The sequence below is a fragment of the Phasianus colchicus genome, chromosome 3 (genome assembly GCF_987193195.1).
Source record: "Phasianus colchicus chromosome 3, bPhaCol1.hap1.1, whole genome shotgun sequence".
Lineage (NCBI taxonomy): Eukaryota > Metazoa > Chordata > Aves > Galliformes > Phasianidae > Phasianus > Phasianus colchicus.
This window is the reverse complement of record NC_143438.1, coordinates 95,085,979-95,111,671: the sequence shown is the minus strand read 5'-3', so window position 1 is coordinate 95,111,671 and position 25,693 is coordinate 95,085,979. Positions and strand designations below refer to the sequence as shown.

The following is a 25,693-nucleotide window of genomic DNA, read 5'->3' as shown; positions in this document are numbered from 1 at the left end:
GTCCTTTTGGGGTCATTTTCGGATCATTTGGGGTCATTTTGGGGTTTCAGGGGTCAACAGGGGGGACTTTGGGGTACTTTTGGGGTCATTTTGGGATCATTTGGGGTCATTTTGGGGTTACAGGGGACAACTGGGGGGACTTTGGGGTCCTTTTGGGGTTTCAGGGTTCAACAGGGGCACTTTGAGGTCCTTTTGGGGTCATTTTGGGATCATTTGGGGTCATTTTGGGGTTTCAGGGGTCAACAGGGGGCACTTTGGGGTCATTTTGGGGTCATTTTGGGATCATTTGGGGTCATTATGGGGTTTCAGGGGACAACTGGGGGCACTTTGGGGTCCTTTTGGGGTCATTTTGGGGTTTCAGGGGTCAACAGGGGGCACTTTGGGGTCCTTTTGGGGTCATTTTGGGATCATTTGGGGTCATTTTGGGGTTTCAGGGGTCAACAGGGGCACTTTGGGGTCCTTTTGGGGTCATTATGGGGTTTCAGGGGACAACTGGGGGCACTTTGGAGTCCTTTTGGGGTCATTTTGGGATCATTTGGGGTCATTTTGGGGTTTCAGGGGACAACTGGGGGCACTTTGGGGTCCTTTTGGGGTTTCAGGGGACAACTGGGGGCACTTTGGGGTCCTTTTGGGGTTTCAGGGGACAACTGGGGCACTTTGGGGTCCTTTTGGGGTTTCAGGGTTCAACAGGGGCACTTTGAGGTCCTTTTGGGGTCATTTTGGGATCATTTGGGGTCATTATGGGGTTTCAGGGGACAACTGGGGGCACATTGGGGTCCTTTTGGGGTCATTTTGGGGTCATTTGGGGTCCTTTTGGGGTTTCAGGGGTCAACAGAGGGCACTTTGGGGTCCTTTTGGGGTCATTTTGGGGTCATTTGGGGTCATTTGGGGGTTTCAGGGGACAACTGGGGGCACTTTGGGGTCCTTTTGGGGTTTCAGGGGACAACTGGGGGCACTTTGGGGTCCTTTTGGGGTCATTTTCGGATCATTTGGGGTCATTTTGGGGTTTCAGGGGTCAACAGGGGGGACTTTGGGGTACTTTTGGGGTCATTTTGGGATCATTTGGGGTCATTTTGGGGTTACAGGGGACAACTGGGGGGACTTTGGGGTCCTTTTGGGGTTTCAGGGTTCAACAGGGGCACTTTGAGGTCCTTTTGGGGTCATTTTGGGATCATTTGGGGTCATTTTGGGGTTTCAGGGGTCAACAGGGGGCACTTTGGGGTCATTTTGGGGTCATTTTGGGATCATTTGGGGTCATTATGGGGTTTCAGGGGACAACTGGGGGCACTTTGGGGTCCTTTTGGGGTCATTTTGGGGTTTCAGGGGTCAACAGGGGGCACTTTGGGGTCCTTTTGGGGTCATTTTGGGATCATTTGGGGTCATTTTGGGGTTTCAGGGGTCAACAGGGGCACTTTGGGGTCCTTTTGGGGTCATTATGGGGTTTCAGGGGACAACTGGGGGCACTTTGGAGTCCTTTTGGGGTCATTTTGGGATCATTTGGGGTCCTTTTGGGGTTTCAGGGGACAACTGGGGGCACTTTGGGGTCCTTTTGGGGTCATTTTGGGGTCATTTGGGGTCATTATGGGGTTTCAGGGGACAACTGGGGCACTTTGGGGTCCTTTTGGGGTTTCAGGGTTCAACAGGGGCACTTTGAGGTCCTTTTGGGGTCATTTTGGGATCATTTGGGGTCATTATGGGGTTTCAGGGGACAACTGGGGGCACTTTGGGGTACTTTTGGGGTCATTTTGGGGTCATTTGGGGTCCTTTTGGGGTTTCAGGGGTCAACAGAGGGCACTTTGGGGTCCTTTTGGGGTCATTTTGGGATCATTTGGGGTCATTTTGGGGTTTCAGGGGTCAACAGGGGGGACTTTGGGGTCCTTTTGGGGTCATTTTGGGATCATTTGGGGTCATTTTGGGGTTACAGGGGACAACTGGGGGCACTTTGGGGTCCTTTTGGGGTTTCAGGGGTCAACAGAGGGCACTTTGGGGTCCTTTTGGGGTCATTTTGGGGTCATTTGGGGTCATTATGGGGTTTCAGGGGACAACTGGGGTGACTTTGGGGTCCTTTTGGGGTTTCAGGGTTCAACAGGGGCACTTTGAGGTCCTTTTGGGGTCATTTTGGGATCATTTGGGGTCATTTTGGGGTTTCAGGGGTCAACAGGGGGCACTTTGGGGTCATTTTGGGGTCATTTTGGGATCATTTGGGGTCATTATGGGGTTTCAGGGGACAACTGGGGGCACTTTGGGGTCCTTTTGGGGTCATTTTGGGGTTTCAGGGGTCAACAGGGGCACTTTGGGGTCCTTTTGGGGTCATTATGGGGTTTCAGGGGACAACTGGGGGCACTTTGGAGTCCTTTTGGGGTCATTTTGGGATCATTTGGGGTCATTTTGGGGTTTCAGGGGACAACTGGGGGCACTTTGGGGTCCTTTTGGGGTTTCAGGGGACAACTGGGGGCACTTTGGGGTCCTTTTGGGGTTTCAGGGGACAACTGGGGCACTTTGGGGTCCTTTTGGGGTTTCAGGGTTCAACAGGGGCACTTTGAGGTCCTTTTGGGGTCATTTTGGGATCATTTGGGGTCATTATGGGGTTTCAGGGGACAACTGGGGGCACTTTGGGGTACTTTTGGGGTCATTTTGGGGTCATTTGGGGTCCTTTTGGGGTTTCAGGGGTCAACAGAGGGCACTTTGGGGTCCTTTTGGGGTCATTTTGGGGTCATTTGGGGTCATTATGGGGTTTCAGGGGACAACTGGGGGCACATTGGGGTCCTTTTGGGGGCCTTTTGGGGTTTCAGGGGTCAACAGAGGGCACTTTGAGGTCCTTTTGGGGTCATGTTGGGATCATTTGGGGTCATTTTGGGGTTTCAGGGGTCAACAGGGGGGACTTTGGGGTACTTTTGGGGTCATTTTGGGATCATTTGGGGTCATTTTGGGGTTACAGGGGACAACTGGGGGCACTTTGGGGTCCTTTTGGGGTTTCAGGGGTCAACAGAGGGCACTTTGGGGTCCTTTTGGGGTCATTTTGGGGTCATTTGGGGTCATTATGGGGTTTCAGGGGACAACTGGGGTGACTTTGGGGTCCTTTTGGGGTTTCAGGGTTCAACAGGGGCACTTTGAGGTCCTTTTGGGGTCATTTTGGGATCATTTGGGGTCATTTTGGGGTTTCAGGGGTCAACAGGGGGCACTTTGGGGTCATTTTGGGGTCATTTTGGGATCATTTGGGGTCATTATGGGGTTTCAGGGGACAACTGGGGGCACTTTGGGGTCCTTTTGGGGTCATTTTGGGGTTTCAGGGGTCAACAGGGGGCACTTTGGGGTCCTTTTGGGGTCATTTTGGGATCATTTGGGGTCATTTTGGGGTTTCAGGGGTCAACAGGGGCACTTTGGGGTCCTTTTGGGGTCATTATGGGGTTTCAGGGGACAACTGGGGGCACTTTGGAGTCCTTTTGGGGTCATTTTGGGATCATTTGGGGTCATTTTGGGGTTTCAGGGGACAACTGGGGGCACTTTGGGGTCCTTTTGGGGTTTCAGGGGACAACTGGGGGCACTTTGGGGTCCTTTTGGGGTTTCAGGGGACAACTGGGGCACTTTGGGGTCCTTTTGGGGTTTCAGGGTTCAACAGGGGCACTTTGAGGTCCTTTTGGGGTCATTTTGGGATCATTTGGGGTCATTATGGGGTTTCAGGGGACAACTGGGGGCACTTTGGGGTACTTTTGGGGTCATTTTGGGGTCATTTGGGGTCCTTTTGGGGTTTCAGGGGTCAACAGAGGGCACTTTGGGGTCCTTTTGGGGTCATTTTGGGGTCATTTGGGGTCATTTGGGGGTTTCAGGGGACAACTGGGGGCACTTTGGGGTCCTTTTGGGGTTTCAGGGGACAACTGGGGGCACTTTGGGGTCCTTTTGGGGTCATTTTCGGATCATTTGGGGTCATTTTGGGGTTTCAGGGGTCAACAGGGGGGACTTTGGGGTACTTTTGGGGTCATTTTGGGATCATTTGGGGTCATTTTGGGGTTACAGGGGACAACTGGGGGGACTTTGGGGTCCTTTTGGGGTTTCAGGGTTCAACAGGGGCACTTTGAGGTCCTTTTGGGGTCATTTTGGGATCATTTGGGGTCATTTTGGGGTTTCAGGGGTCAACAGGGGGCACTTTGGGGTCATTTTGGGGTCATTTTGGGATCATTTGGGGTCATTATGGGGTTTCAGGGGACAACTGGGGGCACTTTGGGGTCCTTTTGGGGTCATTTTGGGGTTTCAGGGGTCAACAGGGGGCACTTTGGGGTCCTTTTGGGGTCATTTTGGGATCATTTGGGGTCATTTTGGGGTTTCAGGGGTCAACAGGGGCACTTTGGGGTCCTTTTGGGGTCATTATGGGGTTTCAGGGGACAACTGGGGGCACTTTGGAGTCCTTTTGGGGTCATTTTGGGATCATTTGGGGTCATTTTGGGGTTTCAGGGGACAACTGGGGGCACTTTGGGGTCCTTTTGGGGTTTCAGGGGACAACTGGGGGCACTTTGGGGTCCTTTTGGGGTCATTTTGGGGTCATTTGGGGTCATTATGGGGTTTCAGGGGACAACTGGGGCACTTTGGGGTCCTTTTGGGGTTTCAGGGTTCAACAGGGGCACTTTGAGGTCCTTTTGGGGTCATTTTGGGATCATTTGGGGTCATTATGGGGTTTCAGGGGACAACTGGGGGCACTTTGGGGTACTTTTGGGGTCATTTTGGGGTCATTTGGGGTCCTTTTGGGGTTTCAGGGGTCAACAGAGGGCACTTTGGGGTCCTTTTGGGGTCATTTTGGGGTCATTTGGGGTCATTTGGGGGTTTCAGGGGACAACTGGGGGCACATTGGGGTCCTTTTGGGGGCCTTTTGGGGTTTCAGGGGTCAACAGAGGGCACTTTGAGGTCCTTTTGGGGTCATTTTGGGATCATTTGGGGTCATTTTGGGGTTTCAGGGGTCAACAGGGGGGACTTTGGGGTACTTTTGGGGTCATTTTGGGATCATTTGGGGTCATTTTGGGGTTACAGGGGACAACTGGGGGCACTTTGGGGTCCTTTTGGGGTTTCAGGGGTCAACAGAGGGCACTTTGGGGTCCTTTTGGGGTCATTTTGGGGTCATTTGGGGTCATTATGGGGTTTCAGGGGACAACTGGGGTGACTTTGGGGTCCTTTTGGGGTTTCAGGGTTCAACAGGGGCACTTTGAGGTCCTTTTGGGGTCATTTTGGGATCATTTGGGGTCATTTTGGGGTTTCAGGGGTCAACAGGGGGCACTTTGGGGTCATTTTGGGGTCATTTTGGGATCATTTGGGGTCATTATGGGGTTTCAGGGGACAACTGGGGGCACTTTGGGGTCCTTTTGGGGTCATTTTGGGGTTTCAGGGGTCAACAGGGGGCACTTTGGGGTCCTTTTGGGGTCATTTTGGGATCATTTGGGGTCATTTTGGGGTTTCAGGGGTCAACAGGGGCACTTTGGGGTCCTTTTGGGGTCATTATGGGGTTTCAGGGGACAACTGGGGGCACTTTGGAGTCCTTTTGGGGTCATTTTGGGATCATTTGGGGTCATTTTGGGGTTTCAGGGGACAACTGGGGGCACTTTGGGGTCCTTTTGGGGTTTCAGGGGACAACTGGGGGCACTTTGGGGTCCTTTTGGGGTCATTTTGGGGTCATTTGGTGTCATTTGGGGTTTCAGGGGACAACTGGGGCACTTTGGGGTCCTCTTGGGGTTTCAGGGTTCAACAGGGGGCACTTTGGGGTCATTTTGGGGTCATTTGGGGATCATTTGGGGTCATTTTGGGGTTTCATGGGTCAACAGGGGGCACTTTGGGGTCCTTTTGGGGTCATTTTGGGGTTTCAGGGGTCAACAGGGGGCAATTTGGAGTCCTTTTGGGGTCATTTAGGGATCATTTGGGGTCATTATGGGGTTTCAGGGGTCAACTGGGGGCACTTTGGGGTCTTTTTGGGGTCATTATGGGGTTTCAAGGGTCAACAGGGGGCACTTTGGGGTCCTTTCGGGGTCATTTGGGGTCATTTTGGGGTTTCAGGGGACAACTGGGGGCATTTTGGGGTCCTTTTGGGGTCATTTTGGGGTTTTAGCGTTCAACAGGGGCACTTTGAGGTCCTTTTGGGGTCATTTAGGGATCATTTGGGGTCATTTTGGGGTTTCAGGGGACAACTGGGGCACTTTGGGATCTTTTGGGGTCATTTTGGGGTTTCAGGGGTCAACAGGGAGCACTTTGGAGTCCTTTTGGGGTCATTTTGGGATCATTTGGGGTCATTATGTGGTTTCAGGGGTCAACAGGGGGCACTTTGGGTCCTTTTGGGGTCATTATGGGGTTTCAGGGGTCAACTGGGGGCACTTTGGGGTCTTTATAGGGACATTTTGGGGTCATTTTGGGGACCGATCTCACCAGCGCAGTTTCTGGATGCAGCGCTCAGCTGGGCGGATTTGGGGTCAGAATGGGGGATTTGGGGTCATTTTGGGGTTTCAGTGGTCAACTGGGGGCACTTTGAGGTCCTTATGGGGTAATTTGGAGTCATTTGGGGTCTTTATAGGGTCCTTTTGGGGTCACTTTGGGCACAGAGCTCCCAGCACAGCTTCTGGATGCAGCGCTCAGCTGGGAGGATTTGGGGTCGGATTGAGGGATTTGGGGTCATTTGGGGTCATTCTGGGGAATTTGGGGTCATTTGGGGTCATATGGGGTCATTTTGGGGTCTTCAGGGGCCAACTGGGGGCACTTTGGGGTCTTTATAGGGTCAATTTTGGGGTCACTTTGGCACCAAACTCCCAGCACAGCTTCTGGATGCAGCGCTCAGCTGGGTGGATTTGGGGTCAGAATGGGGGATTGAGGGTCATCTGGGGTCACATGGGTCATTTTGGGGTTTCAGGGGTCAAATGGGGGCACTTTGGGGTCCATTTGGGGTCATTTTGGGGTCTCAGGGGTCAACAGGGGGCACTTTGGGGTCCTTTTGGGGTTTCAGGAGACAACTGGGGGCACTTTGGGGTCCTTTTGGGGTCATTTGGGGTCTTTATGGGGTTTCAGGAGACAACTGGGGGCACTTTGGGGTCCTTTTGGGGTCATTTGGGGTCATTATGGGGTTTCAGGGGTCAACTGGGGGCACTTTGGGGTCTTTATAGGGACATTTTGGGGTCATTTTGGGGACCGATCTCACCAGCGCATCTTCAGGATGCAGCGCTCAGCTGGGTGGATTTGGGGTCAGAATGGGGGATTTGGGGTCATTTGGGGTCTTCAGGGGTCAACGAGGGGCACTTTGGGGTCTTTATAGGGTCCTTATGGGGTAATTTGGAGTCATTTGGGGTCGGTTTGGATCCATTTGGGGTCATTTTGGGCACAGAGCTCCCAACACAGCTTCTGGATGCAGCGCTCAGCTGGGCGGATTTGGGGTCGGATTGAGGGATTTGGGGTCAGCTGGGGACATTTTGGGGTTTCAGGATTCATTTGTGGGCACTTTGGGATCTTTATAGGGTCAATTTTGGGGTCACTTTGGGCACAGAGCTCCCAGCACAGCTTCTGGATGCAGCGCTCAGCTGGGTGGATTTGGGGTCAGATTGAGTCATTTTGGGGTCATTTGGGGTCCTTTGGGGGTCATTTTTGGGTTTGTGGGGTCATTTAGGGCCGTTTTGGGGTCATTTTGCATCATGTGGCATCACTATGGAGGTCAATTTTGGGGTCCTTTTGGGGTCACTTTGGACACCAAATTCCCAGCACAGCTTCTGGATGCAGCGCTCAGCTGTGTCCATTTTGGGGTCAGATTGAGGGTTTTGGGGTTTTATTTTTGGGGATTTTGGGGTCAGTTTGAGGAATTTGGATGTATTTTGGGGGTCACTTTTTAGGGTCATTTCAGGATTATTTTGGGTTCATTTGGGGGTCTTTTAGGGGGTCATTTTTGGGGTCATTCTTGGGTATTTGTGGTCTTTTGGGGTCATGCTGGTGTCAGTTTTTGGGGTCAATTATTGGTGCCAATTATTGGGGTCACATTTGGGGTCACAATGGTGGGTTTTTGTTTCATTCTCTGGGGTTATTTGGGTTTTTTTTTTTTTTGAGGCATTTTGGGGGCAGATTTGGGGGGTCTTTATGGTTCTTTTTCACATCCATCCCATCCACCCCACAAATCTCCCACCCCACAAACCTCATCCCATTTGCCCCATATCCCCTATTGGAAGATGACATCCCACACCTGCAGCTGCTATATGGGATTTATACCCCAAACACACCCCATATACCCCACACCGACCCCATACACCCCACACACCCCATAGACACCCCACAGCTCCACCATGTCGCAATATATCGTCTCACTCCCATAGGAGTTCTGTGGGATTTATACCCCATACACCCTATACACACCCCATACAGACCCTATATACCCCAGAGAGACCCCATAAAGACCCCATACACACCCTATACACCCTACACGCACCCCACATACCCCATAGACACCCCACACCCCCACCATGTCGCAATATATCGTCCCACTCCCATAGGAGCTCTATGGGATTTATACCCCATACACCCTATACACACCCCATAGAGACCCTATATACCCCACAGACACCCCATAGAGACCCCATACACACCCTATACAACCCACACACCCCATAGACACCCCACACCCCCACCATGTCGCAATATATCGTCCCAATCCCATAGGAGCTCTATGGGATTTATACCCCATAGACACCCCATAGACATCCTATACACCCCATACACGCCCCACACACACCCTATATGCCCCATAGGCACCTCATAGACACCCCATAGACCCCACAGCTCCACCATGTCGCAATATATTGTTCCACCCCCATAGGAGCTCTATGGGATTTATACCCCATACTCCTCAGACACACCCTATAGACACCCTATACACCCTATAGACCCTATAGACACCCCACAAACCCCAGAGCCCCACCATGTCGCAATATATCGTCCCACCCCCATAGGAGCTCTATGGGATTTATACCCCATAGTCCTCATACACACTCCATACACACCCCACAGACACCCTATATACACCCCATAGACACCCTATACACACTCTATATACACCATAGACAACCTATAAACCCCACAACACCCCATAGACACCCCACAGCCCCACCATGTCGCAATATATCGTCCCACTCCCATAGGAGCTCTATGGGTTTATACCCCATACACACCTTACATACCCCATACACACCCTATATACCCCACAGACCCCAGAGTCGCACCATGTCGCCATATATCGTCCCACTCCCATAGGAGTTCTATAGGATTTATACCCCATACTCCTCAGACACACCCCATAGAGACCCTATACACCCCATAGACACCCCACACACCCCATAGACACCCCACAGCCCCACCATGTCACAATATATCGTCCCACTCCCATAGGAGCTCTATGGGATTTATACCCTATACGCACCCCATAGACACTTTATACACCCCATACACACCATATGTGCCCCATAGACGCCCCATACACACCCCATACAGCCCACAGAGTCACACCATGTCGCAATATATTGTCCCACTCCCCTAGGAGCTCTATGGGTTTATACCCCATACTCCTCAGACACACCCTATAGACACCCTATACACCCCATAGACACCCTATGCACCCCATAGACACACCATATACCCACCATGTCGCCATATATCGTCCCACTCCCATAGGAGCTCTATGGGATTTATATCCCATACACACCCCATAGATACCTTATACACCCCATACACACCCCATAGACACCCTATGTGCCCCATAGACACCGCATACACGCCCTATACACCCCATACACGCCCCAGAGTCGCACCATGTCACAATATATCGCCCCACTCCCATAGGAGCTCTATGGGATTTATAGCCTATACGCACCCCATAGACACCCTATACACCCCCTACACGCCCTATATGACCCATAGACACCCCATAGACCCCACAGCCCCACCATGTCGCAATATATCATCCCACTCCCATAGGAGATCTATGGGATTTATACCCTATACGCACCCCATACACACCTTATACACCCCATACACACCCTATACCCCCCATACACGCCCCATAGACACCCCATAGACACCCCATAGACACCCCATAGACACCCCATAGACACCCCACAGCGCCCAGAGCCCCACCATGTCGCAATATATCATTCCACTCCCATAGGAGCTCTATCAGATTTATATCCCATACACACCCCATAGACACCCTATACACCCCATACACACCCCATAGACCCCACAGCCCCCAGAGTCGCACCATGTCACCATATATCGCCCCACTCCCATAGGAGCTCTATGGGATTTATAGCCTATACGCACCCCATAGACACCCTATACACCCCTTACACGCCCTATGTGCCCCATAGACACCCCATAGACACCCCACAGACCCCACAGCCCCCAGAGTCGCACCATGTCGCAATATATCGTCCCACTCCCATAGCAGCTCTATAGCATTTATACCCCATACACACCCCCCACACACCCTATACACCCCATACACACCCCATAGACACCTTATACACCCCATACACGCCCCATGCACGCCCTATATGCCCCATAGACACCCCATAGTCCCCGGAGTCGCACCATATCGCAATATATCGTCCCACCCCCATAGGAGCTCTATGGGATTTATACCCCATACTCCTCAGACACACCCCATAGACACCCTATACACCCTATACACCCCACAGACACCCCATAGACACCCTATACACTCCAGAGACACCCCATAGACACCCCATACAAACCCTATACACCCCAGTACCCCACCATGTCGCAATATATCATCCCACTCCCATAGGAGCTCTATGGGATTTAAACCCTATACGCACCCCACAGACACCTTATACACCCCACACACACCCCATACACGCCCTATACACCCCATACACACCCCAGAGCCGCACCATGTCACAATATATCGTCCCACTCCCATAGGAGCTCTATGGGATTCATATCCCATACACACCCCATAGACACCCTATGTGCCCCATAGACACCACATACACGCCCTATACACCCCATAGACACCCCAGAGTCGCACCATGTCGCAATATATCGCCCCACTCCCATAGGAGCTCTATGGGATTTATAGCCTATACGCACCCCATAGACACCCTATACACCCCATACACGCCCCATAGACGCCCCATACGCACCCCACACACACCCCATAGACCCCACAGCCCCCAGAGTCGCACCATGTCGCAATATATCGTCCCACTCCCATAGGAGCTCTGTGGGATTTATACCCCATACACGCCCCACAGACACCCTATACACCCTATACACCCCATACACACCCCACAGCCCCCAGAGTCGCACCATGTCGCAATATATCGTCCCACTCCCATAGGAGCTCTATGGGATTTATACCCCATACACACCCCACAGACACCCTATACACCCCACACACGCCCCACAGACACCCTATACACCCCATAGACACCCCACAGACCCCACAGCCCCCAGAGTCGCACCATGTCGGAATATATCGTCCCACGCCGCCTCGTGCCGCCTCCAGAGCGGATGCCGGGCGACGCGGAGGAGCCGCGGCGGCACGAAGAGCAGCGGGGCGGTGCTGCGCAGCATCGAATCCACGGCGGCGATGAAACGCTGCGCCTCGGGGGGGGGCGACGAACCCAGCAGCCCCAGGCGCTCCCCGTACAGCGCGTAGCTGCTGGCTGGGGGGGGGGGGGGGGGAATAAGTGGGGGGTGGGGGGTGTAAGGGGAGGGCAGGACCCATAGGTGGGGGGTGGGAGACAGAAGTAGGGGGGTAGGAGCTACAGGTGGGGGGTGGGACCCATAGGTGGGGGGTGGGAGGTATAGGGAGGTGGGAGGTATAAGGGGGGGGGGGGGGGCAGGAGCCATAGGTGGGAGATGGGAGGCGTAAGGGGAGGGCAGGACCCATAGGTGGGGGGTGGGAGGCATAAGGGGGTGGGGGGGCAGGACCCCCAGGTGGGGGGTGGGAGGCATAAGGGGGGGGGGAACCTCAGGTGCGGGGTGGAAGCATAAAGGGGGGGGGAAGGACCCATAGGTGGGGGGTGGGAGGCATGAGGGGGATGCAGGACCATAGGTGGGGGGTGGGAGGCATAAAGGGGGGGGGCAGGACCCATGGGTGGGAGGTGGAAGGCATAAGGGGGGGGGGGCACGACCCCCAGGTGGGGGGTGGGAGGCATAAGGGGGGGCAGGACCCATAGGTGGGGGGTGGGAGCCGTAGGTGGGGGGCAGGACCCACAGGTGGGGGGCGGGAGCCATAAGTGTCCCATTGCCCCCCCTGCACCCGTTATCCTCGTTGCCCCCATTGACCCCAATGTCCCCACTGCCCCCTTTATCCCCAGTGACCCCACTGACCCCCATTGCCCCCATGGATCCCATTGTCCCAATTGTCCCCATTGCCCCCTTTATCCCCACTGACCCCAATTGCCCCATTGCCCCCATAGATCCCAATGTCGCAGTTGCCCCCACTGCCCCCTTTACCCCCATTGCCCCCTTTATCCCCGTTGACCCCAATGACCCCATCGATCCCACTGCCCTCATTGCCCCCTTTACCCCCAATGACCCTATAGACCCCAGTGTCCCAATTCTTTTCCCCTATTGCTCTCTTTATCCCTAATGACTCCATTGACCCCAGTGTCCCAATTGTCCCGCTTTATCCCCAATGACCCCATTAACCCCATTGACCCCAATTGCCCCATTGCCCCCATAGACCCCAGTGTTCCGATTGTCCCCAATGACCCCATTGATCCCCTTTCCCCCATTGCCCCCTTTACCCCCAATGACCCCATAGACCCCAGGGTCCCAATTGTCCCCGTTGACCCCACTGCCCCCTTTATCCCCGATGACCCCATTGATCCCGCTGCCTTCTTTATCCCCATTGACCCCACTGCCCCCATTGACCTCAGTGTCCCCACTGGCCCCTTTACCCCCTTTATCCCCATGACCCCACTGACCCCTTTCCTCCATTTCCCCTATTGCTCCCTTTACCCCCATTGATCCCTTTCCCCCGAATGATCCCATAGACCCCGGTGTCCCAGTTGTCCCCGTTGACCCCACTGCCCCCTTCCCCCCTTTATCCCCACTGCCCCCTTTATCTCCGATGACCCCATTGATCCCAATGTCCTCACTCCCCCCTTTCCCCCCTTTGCCCCAATTGACCCCAATGTCCCCACTGCCCCCTTTCCCCCCTTTATCCCCAATTTCCCCCCATTGACCCCTTTACCCCCTTTCCCCCCACTGACCCCAATGTCCTCATTGACTCCTTTTCCCCCAGTGATCCTATTGACCTCAATGGCCCCATTGCCCCATTGACCCCAATGATCCCATTGACCCCAACGTCCCCACTGCTCCCTTTCCCCCCATTGACCCCAATGTCCCAATTGCCCCCTTTACCCTCCATTGCCCCCTTAACCTCCATTGACCCCATTGACCCCAATGTCCCATTTACCCCCTTTCCCCCCATTGACCCCAATGTCCTCATTCTCCCCTTTAACTCCATTGTCCCCTTAAGCTCCATTGACCCCATTGCCCCCATTGCTCCCTTCCCCCCCATTGACCCCAATGACCCCAATGTTCCCATTGCTCCCTTTCCCCACCAATGACCCCATTGTCCCCTTTACCTCCACTGACCCCATTGACCCCAATGTTCCCATTGCTCCCTTTACTCCCATAATCCCCTTTCCCCCATTGACCCCAATGTGCCTATTGCCCCCATTGCCCCCTTTACCCCCATTGACCCCAATGACCCCATTGCCACCTTTCCCCTCATTGACCCCAATGACTCCGTTGACCCCAATGTCCTCATTGCCCCCTTTACCCCCCCATTGCCCCCTTAACCTCCATTGACCCCATTGACCCCAATGTCCCCATTGTCCTGTTTACCCCCTTTCCCCCCATTGACCCTAATGTCCCCATTGCCCCCTTTACCCCAATGACCCCATTGACCCCAATGTCCTCATTGCCCCCTTTAAACCCTTTGCCCCCTTTACTCCCAATGACCCCATTGACCCCAATGTCCCCATTGCCCTCTTTACCCCCAATGTCCCCATTGACCCCAATGTCCCCATTGACCCCAATGTCCCCATTGACCCCTCTACCCCAATGACCCCATTGACCCCAATGTCCCCATTGACCCCTTTCCCCACATTGATCCCATTGACCCCAATGTCCCCAATGACCCCATTGACCCCAATGTCCCCATTGACCCCTTTCCCCACATTGACCCCAATGTCCCCAATGTCCCCATTGACCCCAATGTCCCCATTGACCCCAATGTCCCCAATGACCCCATTGACCCCAATGTCCCCATTGCCCCCTTTACCCCATTGACCCCAATGTCCCCATTGCCCCCTTTACCCCCAATGACCCCATTGACCCCAATGTCCCCACTGCCCCTTTAACCCCATTGACCCCAATGTCCCCATTGCCCCCTTTCTCCCCATTACCCCCGTTGTCACCATTTCCCCCTCTGCCCCCCCAGCCCCGTTTCCCCCTGACCTTCCAAGGTGAACCGGAAGAGGTCCCTGCGCAGGTCGAGCTGCAGCACTCGGGGCTCCTTTTGGGGCAGCCGCTCCATCATGGAGGTGACAAAATCTCGGGCCACGGTGTCCAGGAGGGGGGCGAAACGTCGGGATCCTTCCGGGCTCAGAACCGCCCCGTTCAGCTGCAGCCGGTCCGAGCGCCACTGCTCCCCGTTCCTGGGATGGGGTTATGGGGTCAGGGGGGTGTGGGGGCGTTGGGGGCACTGGGAGAACTGGGGTCATTGGGGTCAACGGGGGCATTGGGGACAGTGGGAGAACTGGGGTCATTGGGGTCAATGGGAGAACTGGGGGCATTGGGGTCAATGGGGGCATTGGGGACACTGGGAGCATTGGGGCCATTGGGGTCAATGGGAGCATTGGGGCCATTGGGGTCAATGGGGGCATTGGGGACACTGGGAGAACTGGGGTCAATGGGGGCATTGGGGTCAATGAGGGCACTGGGGACATTGGGGTTAATAGAGGTATTGGGGGCATTGGGATGAATGGGGGCATTGGGGTGAATGGGGACATTGGAGGCATTGGGGTGAATGGGGTCAAATTGGGTCAGTGGTGACATTGGGGTCAATGGGGGCACTGGGGCCATTGGGGTCAATGGGGTCAAATTGGGTCAATGACAACATTGGGGTCACTGGGGGCGTTGGGGGCATTGGGGTCACTCAGGACACTGGGGTCAATGCAGACCCCCATCCAAAGCCCCCCAACCAAAGATCCCCCCATATTCCACCCCACACCTTCCATTACCCCCCACCCCAAATCCCACCTCCCATTCCCCCCATCCCAAACCCCCCACCCCAAATCCCATCCCCCACGCCCTCCATCCCCTTTGCCCTCCACCCCCCTTTACACCCAACCCTATATCCCACCCCATACCCCCCACCCCCCACCTTATATTCCACCCACCATTCCCCCCATCCCCCACAATCCCATATCCCACCCCCAATCCCACAACCCCCACCCCAAATCCCACCCCACAACCCCACCCCATATCCCACCCCCCATTCCCCCCATCCCAAACCCCCCACCCCAAATCCCATCCCCCACTCCCGCCATCCACCCCCACTCCAAATCCCACCCCGCATTCCCCCCATCTCCCACACCCCCACCCCATATCCCACTCCCCCATCCCACTCCCCCCACCCCATATCCCACCCCCATTCCCCCCCCCCGACACTCCGTTTGCCCTCCATCCCCCTTTACCCCTCACCCCCCACCCCAAATTCCACTCCCCACTCCCCCCATCCTCCATCCCCCACCCCAAATCCCACCCCCACTCCCACCACTCCATATCCCACCCCCCATTCCCCACCCCCCACCTCCCATTACCCCCCACCCCCACAGCCCCAACCCCATATCCCACCCCCCATTCCCCCCACTCCCCCCATCCCCCTCAACCCTACCCCAAATCCCACTCCCCACTCCCCCTATCCCACATCCCCCACCCCAAATCCCAACCCCCATCCCCCACAACCCCAAATCCCATCCCCTACTCCCCCACCCCAAATCCCACACCCCCTTTGCCCTCCACCCTCCTGTACCCCTCACCCCACACCCCCACCCCATATCCCACCCCCCATCCCCACCCCCCACTTCCCATTCCCCCCCACCCCCCTCGCCCCCTCCCCACTCACAGCAGGAAGACCCCCCTCTGATGCCCCCAATCCCACACCCCCCACCCCCCATTCCCCCCACTCCCCCCATCCCCCTCAACCCCACCCCATATCCCAATCCCATCCCCCATTCCCCCCCACCCCCCCCTCGCCCCCTCCCCACTCACAGCAGGAAGACCCCCCTCTGATGCCCCCCAATCCCACACCTCCCACCCCCCATTCCCCCACTCCCCCCATCCCCCTCAACCCCACCCCATATCCCACCCCCCATCCCCACCCCCCACTTCCCATTCCCCCCCACCTCCCCCTCGCCCCCTCCCCACTCACAGCAGGAAGACCCCCTGCTGATGCCCCCCAAACCCACACCCCCCACCCCCCATTCCCCCCACTCCCCCCATCCCCCACAACCCCACCCCATATCCCACCCCCATCCCCACCCCCCACTTCCCATTACCCCCCACCCCCATCCCCCATTCCCCCCCCTCCCCCCACCCCCCCTCGCCCCCTCCCCACTCACAGCAGGAAGACCCCCCTCTGATGCCCCCTCAGCCTGCGATGTTCGCTCCACGCCTCGATTCCCATCCGACGTGGGAACGGACCCTCGGCCATGAAGAGCCGCGCCGCGTCGCCGGGCAGCAGCAGGTTGACGCTGTCGTATGTCCCCAGAGTCTCCCTGTGGGAGGGGGGGGTCAGGGGGGGTCCCCAAAAGGGGAGGGGGTCCTCAGGAGGGGGGAGGGGGAGCTGATATTGGGGGGGGTCGGTTGGAAGGTCTTCCATCCAAAGAGCCCCAGTGGAAGAGCCCCAAACAAAGGACCCCAATGGAAGACCCCCTATGGAAGACCCCTAATCAAAGACCCCCAACCAAAGGACCCCAGTGGAAGACCCCGATTCCATGACCCTCAATAGAAGAAGACCCCTAATCAAAGACCCCCATCTGAAGACACCAAACCAAGGACCCCCATTTGAAGACCCCCAGTGGAAGATCCCCAACCAAAGGACCCCAATGGAAGACCCCCATCCGAAGACCCCCATCCAAAGACCCCCAATGGAGCCGGGCAGCAGCAGGTTGACGCTGTTGTACGTCCCCAGAGTCTCCCTGTGGGAGAGGGGGGGTCAGGGGGGGTCCCCAAAAGGGGAGGGGGTCCTCAGGAGGGGGGAGGGGGAGCTGATGTTGGGGGGTCCCCAATTGGAGGGGGCGTTGCTTGGAACGTCTTCCATCCAAAGAGCCCAAATGGAAGAGACCAACCAAAGGACCCCCAGTGGAAGACCCCCAACAGAAGACCCCCATCTGAAGACCCAAAACCGAAGAACCCAAATGGAAGACCCCCATTTGAAGACCCCTAATCAAAGACCCCCAATGGAAGACCCCCAACCAAAAGGACCCCAGTGGAAGACCCCCATTCCAAGACCCTCAATGGAAGACCCCTAATCAAAGACCCCCAATGGAAGACCCCCATCTGAAGACACCAAACCAAGGACCCCCATCCAAAGACCCCCAATGGAAGACTTCCAACAAAAGGACCCCAATGGAAGACCCCCATCCAAAGACCCCCACCCAAAGACCCCCAATGGAGCCGGGCAGCAGCAGGTTGACGCTGTCGTATGTCCCCAGAGTCTCCCTGTGGGAGGGGGGGGTCAGGGGGGGTCCCCAAAGGGGAGGGGGTCCTCAGGAGGGGGAGGGGGAGCTGATATTGGGGGGGGTCGGTTGGAACGTCTTCCATCCAAAGAGCCCCAATGGAAGAGCCCCAACAAAAGGACCCCAATGGAAGACCCCCTATGGAAGACCCCTAATCAAAGACCCCCAATGGAAGACCCCCAACCAAAGGACCCCAATGGAAGACCCCCATTCCAAGACCCTCAATGGAAGACCCCCAATGGTAGATCCCCATCTGAAGACACCAAACCAAAGACCCCCATCCGAAGACCCCCAACCAAAGGACCCCAATGGAAGACCCCCATCCGAAGACCCGATTCGAAGACCCTCAAAGGAAGACCCCTAATCAAAGACCCCAATGGAAGACACCCATCTGAAGACCCCAAACCGAAGACCCCCATCCAAAGACCCCCACCGAAAGACCCCCAGTGGAGCCGGGCAGCAGCAGGTTGATGCTGCCGTACGTCCCCAGAGTCTCCCTGTGGGAGGGGGGGTCAGGGGGGGTCCCCAAAGGGGAGGGGGTCCTCAGGAGGGGGAGGGGGAGCTGATATTGGGGGGGGTCGGTTGGAACGTCTTCCATCCAAAGAGCCCCAGTGGAAGAGCCCCAACAAAAGGACCCAAATGGAAGACCCCCTATGGAAGACCCCTAATCAAAGACCCCCAATGGAAGACCCCCAACAAAGACCCCCAACCAAAGGACCCCAGTGGAAGACCCCGATTCCAAGACCCTCAATAGAAGAAGACCCCTAATCAAAGACCCCCATCTGAAGACACCAAACCAAGGACCCCCATTTGAAGACCCCCAGTGGAAGATCCCCAACCAAAGGACCCCAATGGAAGACCCCCATCTGAAGACCCAAAACCGAAGACCCCCAATGGAAGACCCCCATTTGAAGACCCCCAACCAAAGGACCCCAATGGAAGACCCCCAACCAAAGGACCCCAATGGAAGACCCCCATTCCAAGACCCTCAATGGAAGACCCCTAATCAAAGACCCCCAATGGAAGACCCCCATCTGAAGACACCAAACCAAGGACCCCCATCCAAAGACCCCCAATGGAAGACTTCCAACAAAAGGACCCCCATCCAAAGACCCCCATCCAAAGACCCCCAGTGGAGCCGGGCAGCAGCAGGTTGACGCTGTCGTACGTCCCCAGAGTCTCCCTGTGGGAGGGGGGGGTCAGGGGGGGTCCCCAGAAGGGGAGGGGGTCCTCAGGAGGGGGAAGAGGAGCTGATATTGGGGGGGGGGTCGGTGGGGTCTCCAAAATGGGATGCTGGGGAGCTGATACTGGGGGGTCCCCAATTGGAGGCGTCAGCGGTTGGAATGTCTTCCATCCAAAGACCCCCATTGGAAGACCCCCAATTGAAGACCCCCATCTGAAGACCCCCAACTAAAGGATCCCCAATGGAAGAACCCCATCTGAATACCCAAAACCAAAAACCCCCATCTGAAGACCCCCAATGGAAGACCCCCAACCAAAGACCCCCAACCAAAGGACCCCAGTGGAAGAACCCCATTCAAAGACCCCAGTGAAATGCCCCCAAGAAAAGACCCCCAGTGGAAGACCCCTATCTGAAGACTCAAAACCGAAGGACCCCAACGGAAGACCCCAAACCAAAGACCCCCAACCAAAGGATCCCAATGGAAGACCCCCATTCCAAGACCCTCAATGGAAGACCCCTAATGGAAGACCCCAACCAAAGGACCCAAGTGGAAACCCCCCTATGATAGACCCCCAACCGAAGGACCCCAATGGAAGACCCCCATCCAAAGACCCCAGTGAAATGTCCCCAAGAAAAGACCCCCAATGGAAGACCCCAAACCAAGGACCCCCAATGAAAGACCCCTATTGGAAGACCCCCAACCGAAGGACCCCAATGGAACACTCCCATCCAAAGCCCCCCAGCCAATGACCCCCAACCAACACCTCCCACTGGAAGACCCCCACCCAAAGCCCCCATCCAAGACCTCCTTCAAAGGCCCCCAACCAAATCCCCTCAACCAAAGCCCCCATCCAAAGACCCCCAACCGAAGATCCCCCCACCCAGAGCCCCCCAACCAAAGCCCCCCCAGTGGAACACTCCCAACCAAACCCCCCAACCAAAGTCCCCCAATCCAAACCCCCCAAACCAAAGCCCCCCAACCAAACATCCAAATTTCCACCCAACCAATACCTCCCACTGGAAGATCCCCAATCCAGAGCCCCCCAACCAAAGCCCCCAATTCAAAGCCCCCCATCCAAAGCCGCTCATCGAAAGCCCCCAACCAAAGACCCTCCATCCAAAGCCCCCCATTGGAGCTCTCCCAACCGAAGCCCCCCAAGTGCCAAATCCCATCCAAAGCCCCCCAACCAAAGATCCCCCCATCCAGAGCCCCCCATCCAGAGCCTCCCAACAGAAGACCCCCAATGGAACACTCCCAACCAAAGCCCCCCAACCAAAGCCCCCAACCAAACCCCCAACCAAAGCCCCCCATCCAAAGCTCCCCCCAACCAACACCTCCCACTGGAAGACCCCCATCCAAAGCCCCCCATCCAGATCCCCCCATCCAAAGCCCCCCAACCAATGACCCCCAACCAACACCTCCCACTGGAAGACCCACAACCAAAGACCCCCAGCCAAAGACCCCCAACCAAATCCCCCCAACCAAAGATCCCCTCAACCAAAGCCCTCCAATTGAAGACCCCCATCCAGAGCCCCCCAACCAAAGCCCCCCATCCTGAGCCCCCCAGCAAAGCCCCCCAGCCAAAGCCCCCCAATGGAACACTCCCAACCAAAGCCCCCCAACCGAAGCCCCCCAATCCAAAGCCGCCAAACCAAACTCCCAAACAAAGCCCCCCAATCCAAAGCCCCCCATCCAACACCCCCCAACCAAATGCCCTCAACCAAAGCCCCTATCCAAGACCCCCATCCAAAGCTTCCCCCAAGCAACACCTCCCACTGGAAGACCCCCACCCAAAGCCCCCATCCAAAGCCCCCCATCCACATCCCCCCAACCAAAGCCCCCCATCCAAAGCTCTCCCCAACCAAAGCCCCCCAGTCTAACACTCCCAACCAAAGCCCCCACCCAAAAGCCCCCCAACCAATGACCCCCAACCAACACCTCTCACTGGAAGACCCCCATCCAGAGCCCCCCAACCAAAGCCCCCAACCAAACCCCCAACCAAAGACCCCCATCCAAAGCTGCCCCCAAGCAACACCACCTCCCACTGGAAGACCCCCACCCAAAGCCCCCCATCCAAACCCCCCATCCAGATCCCCCCAACCAAAGCCCCCCATCCAAAACCCCCAAATAAAAGCCACCCAACCAGAGACCTCGATCCAAAGCCCCCATCCAAAACCCCCCCATTCAAAGACCCCCAACCAAAGATCCCCTCAACCAAAGCCCACCAACTGAAGCCCCCCAACCAAAGCCCCCCAACCAATGTCCCCCACCCAACACCTCCCACTGGAAGACCCCCATCCAACACCCCCCATCCAAAGCCCCCAACCAAAGCCCCCCATCCAAAGCCCCCCATCCAAAGCCCCCCAACCAAAGCCCCCCATCCAAAGCTCTCCCCAACCAAAGCCCCCCAATCTAACATTCCCAACCAAAGCCCCCACCCAAAAGCCCCCCAACCAATGACCCCCAACCAACACCTCTCACTGGAAGACCCCCATCCAGAGCCCCCAACCAAAGGCCCTCATCCAAAACCCCCCATCCAAAGACCTCCAACCAAATCCCCCCAACCAAAGATCCCCTCAACCAAAGCCCGCCAACTGAAGCCCCCCAACCAAAGCCCCCCAACCAATGTCCCCCACCCAACACCTCCCACTGGAAGACCCCCATCCAACACCCCCCAACCAAAGCCCCCAACCAAACCCCCAACCAAAGCCCCCCATCCAAAGCTCCCCCCAGCCAACACCTCCCACTGGAAGACCCCCAACCGAAGACCCCCAGCCAAATCCCCCCAACCAAAGATCCCCTCAACCAAAGCCCGCCAACTGAAGCCCCCCATCCAGAGCCCCCAACCAAAGCCCCCCAATGGAACACTTCTAATCAAAGCCCCCATCCAAAGCCCCCCAACCAAAACCCCCCAGTGGAACACTCCCAACTAAAGCCCCCAACCAAAGCCCCCAACCAAAGATCCCCCCAACCAAAGCCCCCCAACCAAAGCCCCCCAACCAAAGCCCCCCAATCTAACACTCCCAACCAAAGCCCCCACCCAAAAGCCCCCCAACCAATGACCCCCAACCAACACCTCTCACTGGAAGACCCCCATCCAAAGCCCCCCAACCAAAGCCCCCCAACCAAAGACCCCTAACCAAAGACCCCCATCCAGAGCCCCCAACCAAAGCCCCCCAATGGAACACTCCCAACCAAAGCCACCCAAATGACAACTCCCATCCAAGACCCCCACCCAAAACCCCCCCAACCAAAGCCCCCCCAACCAAAGCCCCCCAACCAATGACCCCCAACCAGCTCCTCTCACTGGAAGACCCCCATCCAAAGCCCCCCAACCAAAGCCTCCCAACCAATGACCCCCTACTAAAGATCCCCTCAAACAATGCCCGCCAACTGAAGCCCCCCATCCAGAGCCCCCAACCAAAGCCCCCAACCAAACCCCCAACCAAAGACCCCCATCCAAAGCTTCCCCCAAGCAACACCACCTCCCACTGGAAGACCCCCACCCAAAGCCCCCATCCAAAGCCCCCCATCCACATCCCCCCAACCAAAGCCCCCCAATGGAACACTCCCATCCAAAGCCCCCAACCAAAGCCCCCCATCCAAACCCCCCAAATAAAAGCCACCCAACCAGAGACCTCCATCCAAAGCCCCCATCCAAAGACCCCCAACCAAAGATCCCCTCAACCAAAGCCCGCCAACTGAAGCCCCCCAACCAAAGCCCCCCAACCAATGTCCCCCACCCAACACCTCCCACTGGAAGACCCCCATCCAACACCCCCCATCCAAAGCCCCCCATCCAACGCCCCCAAACCAAACCCCCCAACGGAAGCCCCCCAATGGAACACTCCCAACCAAAGCCCCCCATCCAAAGCTCCCCCCAGCCAACACCTCCCACTGGAAGACCCCCAACCGAAGACCCCCAGCCAAAGCCCCCCAACCAAAGATCCCCTCAACCAAAGCCCTCCAACTGAAGACCCCCATCCAGAGCCCCCCAACCAAAGCCCCCCAGTGGAACACTCCTAACCAAAGCCCCCCATCCAAAGCCCCCAAACCAAAGCCCCAACCAAAGCCCCCCATCCTGAGCCCCCCAGCAAAGCCCCCCAACCAAAGCCCCCAAACCAAACTCCCAAACAAAGCCCCCCAATCCAAAGCCCCCCATCCAACACCCCCCAACCAAATGCCCTCAACCAAAGCCCCTATCCAAGACCCCCACCCAAAGCCCCCAACCAAAGCCCCCCATCCAAAGCTCTCCCCAACCAAAGCCCCCCAATCTAACACTCCCAACCAAAGCCCCCACCCAAAAGCCCCCCAACCAGTGACCCCCACCCAACACCTCTCACTGGAAGACCCCCATCCAGAGCCCCCAACCAAAGCCCCCCAATGGAACACTTCTAATCAAAGCCCCCATCCAAAGCCCCCCAGTGGAACACTCCCAACTAAAGCCACCCAAATGACAACTCCCATCCAAGACCCCCACCCAAAACCCCCCCAACCAAAGCCCCCCCAACCAAAGCCCCCCAACCAGTGACCCCCAACCAGCTCCTCTCACTGGAAGACCCCCAACCAAAGCCCCCAACCAAACCCCCACCCAAAGCCCCCCATCCAAAGCCCCCCATCCAGATCCCCCCAACCAAAGCCCCCCAATCCAAAGCCCCCCAATCCAAAACCCCCTCAACCAAAGCCCCCCAAGCTCCATCCCTCTCCCCCCCCCATACCCCTACCCTCCCCCCCCCCAACCACGGCCCCCCCCCACCTGTAGATGGGCCCGAGGCGCTGGAAGTTTCTCTCCATCCTGCGGTGGAAGCGTTGGACCCCGTCCTCCCTCCAGAATCGATAGAGCTCCAACCAGCGGCTGCGGCCGCTGCGAGGGATGGACTCGAAAGGCTGCACCCCCCCCTGCCCCCCCCCCCGGGGGTCTTTCGAGACCCCCAAACCCCCACCCCACAATTCAACCCCCTCCGTGCGACCCATAGCAACGCCCCGGGCCCCATAGCGGGACTGCGAGCTGCGCCGTCGGCTGCTTGGGAATGGGGGGGTGGGGGGGTGGGGGGCTGTGTTTTAATGCCCCCCCCCCCGCCTCCCGGTCCGTGGGTTTATTGTGGCTGATGTCAAGGACGGGGAGGGGGGGGGAGGGGGTTGGAAGGGGGGGGGGGGGGGGAGGAGGGGGATGTGGGAGGGGAGATTGGGGGGGGGGGTTGGGGGGGTGGAGTGGGGGGATGGGGGGGGGGGATAGGGGGGGGGTTGGGGGGTGATGGGGGGGATTTGGGTGGGGGGGGGTTTGGGGGGATGTGGGGCAGGGGGTGCGAGGTGGGGGGATGTGGGGGGGGGATGCGATTGAGGGATGTGGGGGGTGGGGGGGGGCTTTGGGGGGGGTTTTGGGGGGGGCTTTGGGGGGATGTGGGGCGGGGGGTGTGAGATGGGGGGGTGTGGGGGGGGATGAGATTGGAGGGATGTGGGGGGTGGGGGGGGCTTTGGGGGGGATATGGGTGGGGGGGTTTTGGGGGGGGCTTTGGGGGGATGTGGGGCAGGGGGTGTGAGGTGGGGGGGTGGGGGGGGATGCGACTGGGGGATGTGGGGGGTGGGGGGGGGCTTTGGGGGGGGTTGTGGGGGGGGTTAGGGAGGGTCTTTGGGGGGATGTGGGGGGATTTGGGGGGGGTCTTGGGGAGGGATGGGGGTGGAGGGGGTTGGCGGGGGGATTTGGGGGATGTGGGGGTGTGGGGGGGGTCTTATGGGGGGGTGTGGGGGGGGTCTTTGGGAGCAATGTGGGGCAGGGGGTATGAGGGGGGGATGCGATTGGGGGGATGTGGGGGGGGGTTTGGGCGGGTGGGGGGTGATGTGGGGGGGGAGATTTGGGGGAGGGGGGATTTGGGGGGATGTGGGGGGGGAATGTGAGTGGGGGGATGTGGGGGGTGTGGGGGGGCCTTGGGGAGGGATGGGGGTGGAGGGGGTTGGCGGGGGGATTTGGGGGATGTGGGGGGTGTGGGGGGGGCCTATGGGGGGGGTTTGGGTGGGGTGGGGTTTTGGGGGGCTCTTTGGGGGGATGTGGGGCAGGGGGTGTGAGGGGGGGATGCGACTGGGGGGGTTTGGGGGGGCTTTGGGGGGGTGGAATGGGGCAATGTGGGGTAGGGGGTGTGAGGTGGGGGGATGTGGGGGGGGGTGAGACTGGGGGGATTTGAGGGATGTGGGGTGGGGGGGGGCTTTGGGGAGATGTGGGGCAGGGGGTGCGAGGTGGGGGGATGTGGGGGGGGATGGGGGTGGGGGGTTTGGGAGGGGCTTTGGGGGGGATGTGGGGGGGTTCTGCGGGGGGGCTTTTTGGGTGTGGAGTAGGGGGATGTGGGGCAGCGGGTGCGAGGTGGGGGGATGTGGGGGGGGGATGTGAGTGGGGGGTGTGGGGGGGGGGCTATGGGGGGATGTGGGGCAGGGGGTGCGAGGTGGGGGGATGGGGGGGGATTGGGGTGGGGGTTTTGGGGGGGTTTTGGGGGGAGATGTGGAAGGGGGGGTTTGAAGGGGGGCTTTGGGAGGTGGAGTGGGGCGATGTGGGGCAGGGGGTGTGAGGTGGGGGCATGGGGGGGGGATGCGATTGGGGGGTGTGGGGTGGGGGGAGTTGGGGGGGGGGCTTTGAGGGGATGTGGGGCAGGAGGGGTTGAGGTGGGGGAATGTGGGGGGGAGGTGGGGGGGATGTGGGTGATGTGGGGCGATGTGGGGCAGGGGCTGTAGGAT

At 57.7% G+C, this 25,693-nt stretch overlaps 1 protein-coding gene across 1 annotated transcript in view; it reads right to left on the bottom strand.

The window, feature by feature from the left end:
* LOC116241279 (cytochrome P450 11B, mitochondrial-like) overlaps nt 1–23,944 on the bottom strand; it is a 53,282-nt gene extending 29,338 nt beyond the window's left edge. Inside the window, exons 1-4 of the mRNA XM_090138308.1 lie at nt 23,727–23,944; nt 16,668–16,823; nt 14,500–14,699; nt 11,484–11,687 (exon numbers count right to left, since the gene is read on the bottom strand). Of these exons, the coding sequence (XP_089994434.1) occupies nt 11,484–11,687; nt 14,500–14,699; nt 16,668–16,823; nt 23,727–23,944 (778 nt within the window). The remainder of the gene's footprint in view (nt 1–11,483; nt 11,688–14,499; nt 14,700–16,667; nt 16,824–23,726) is intronic.
* Nucleotides 23,945–25,693: the final 1,749 nt, after the last annotated feature.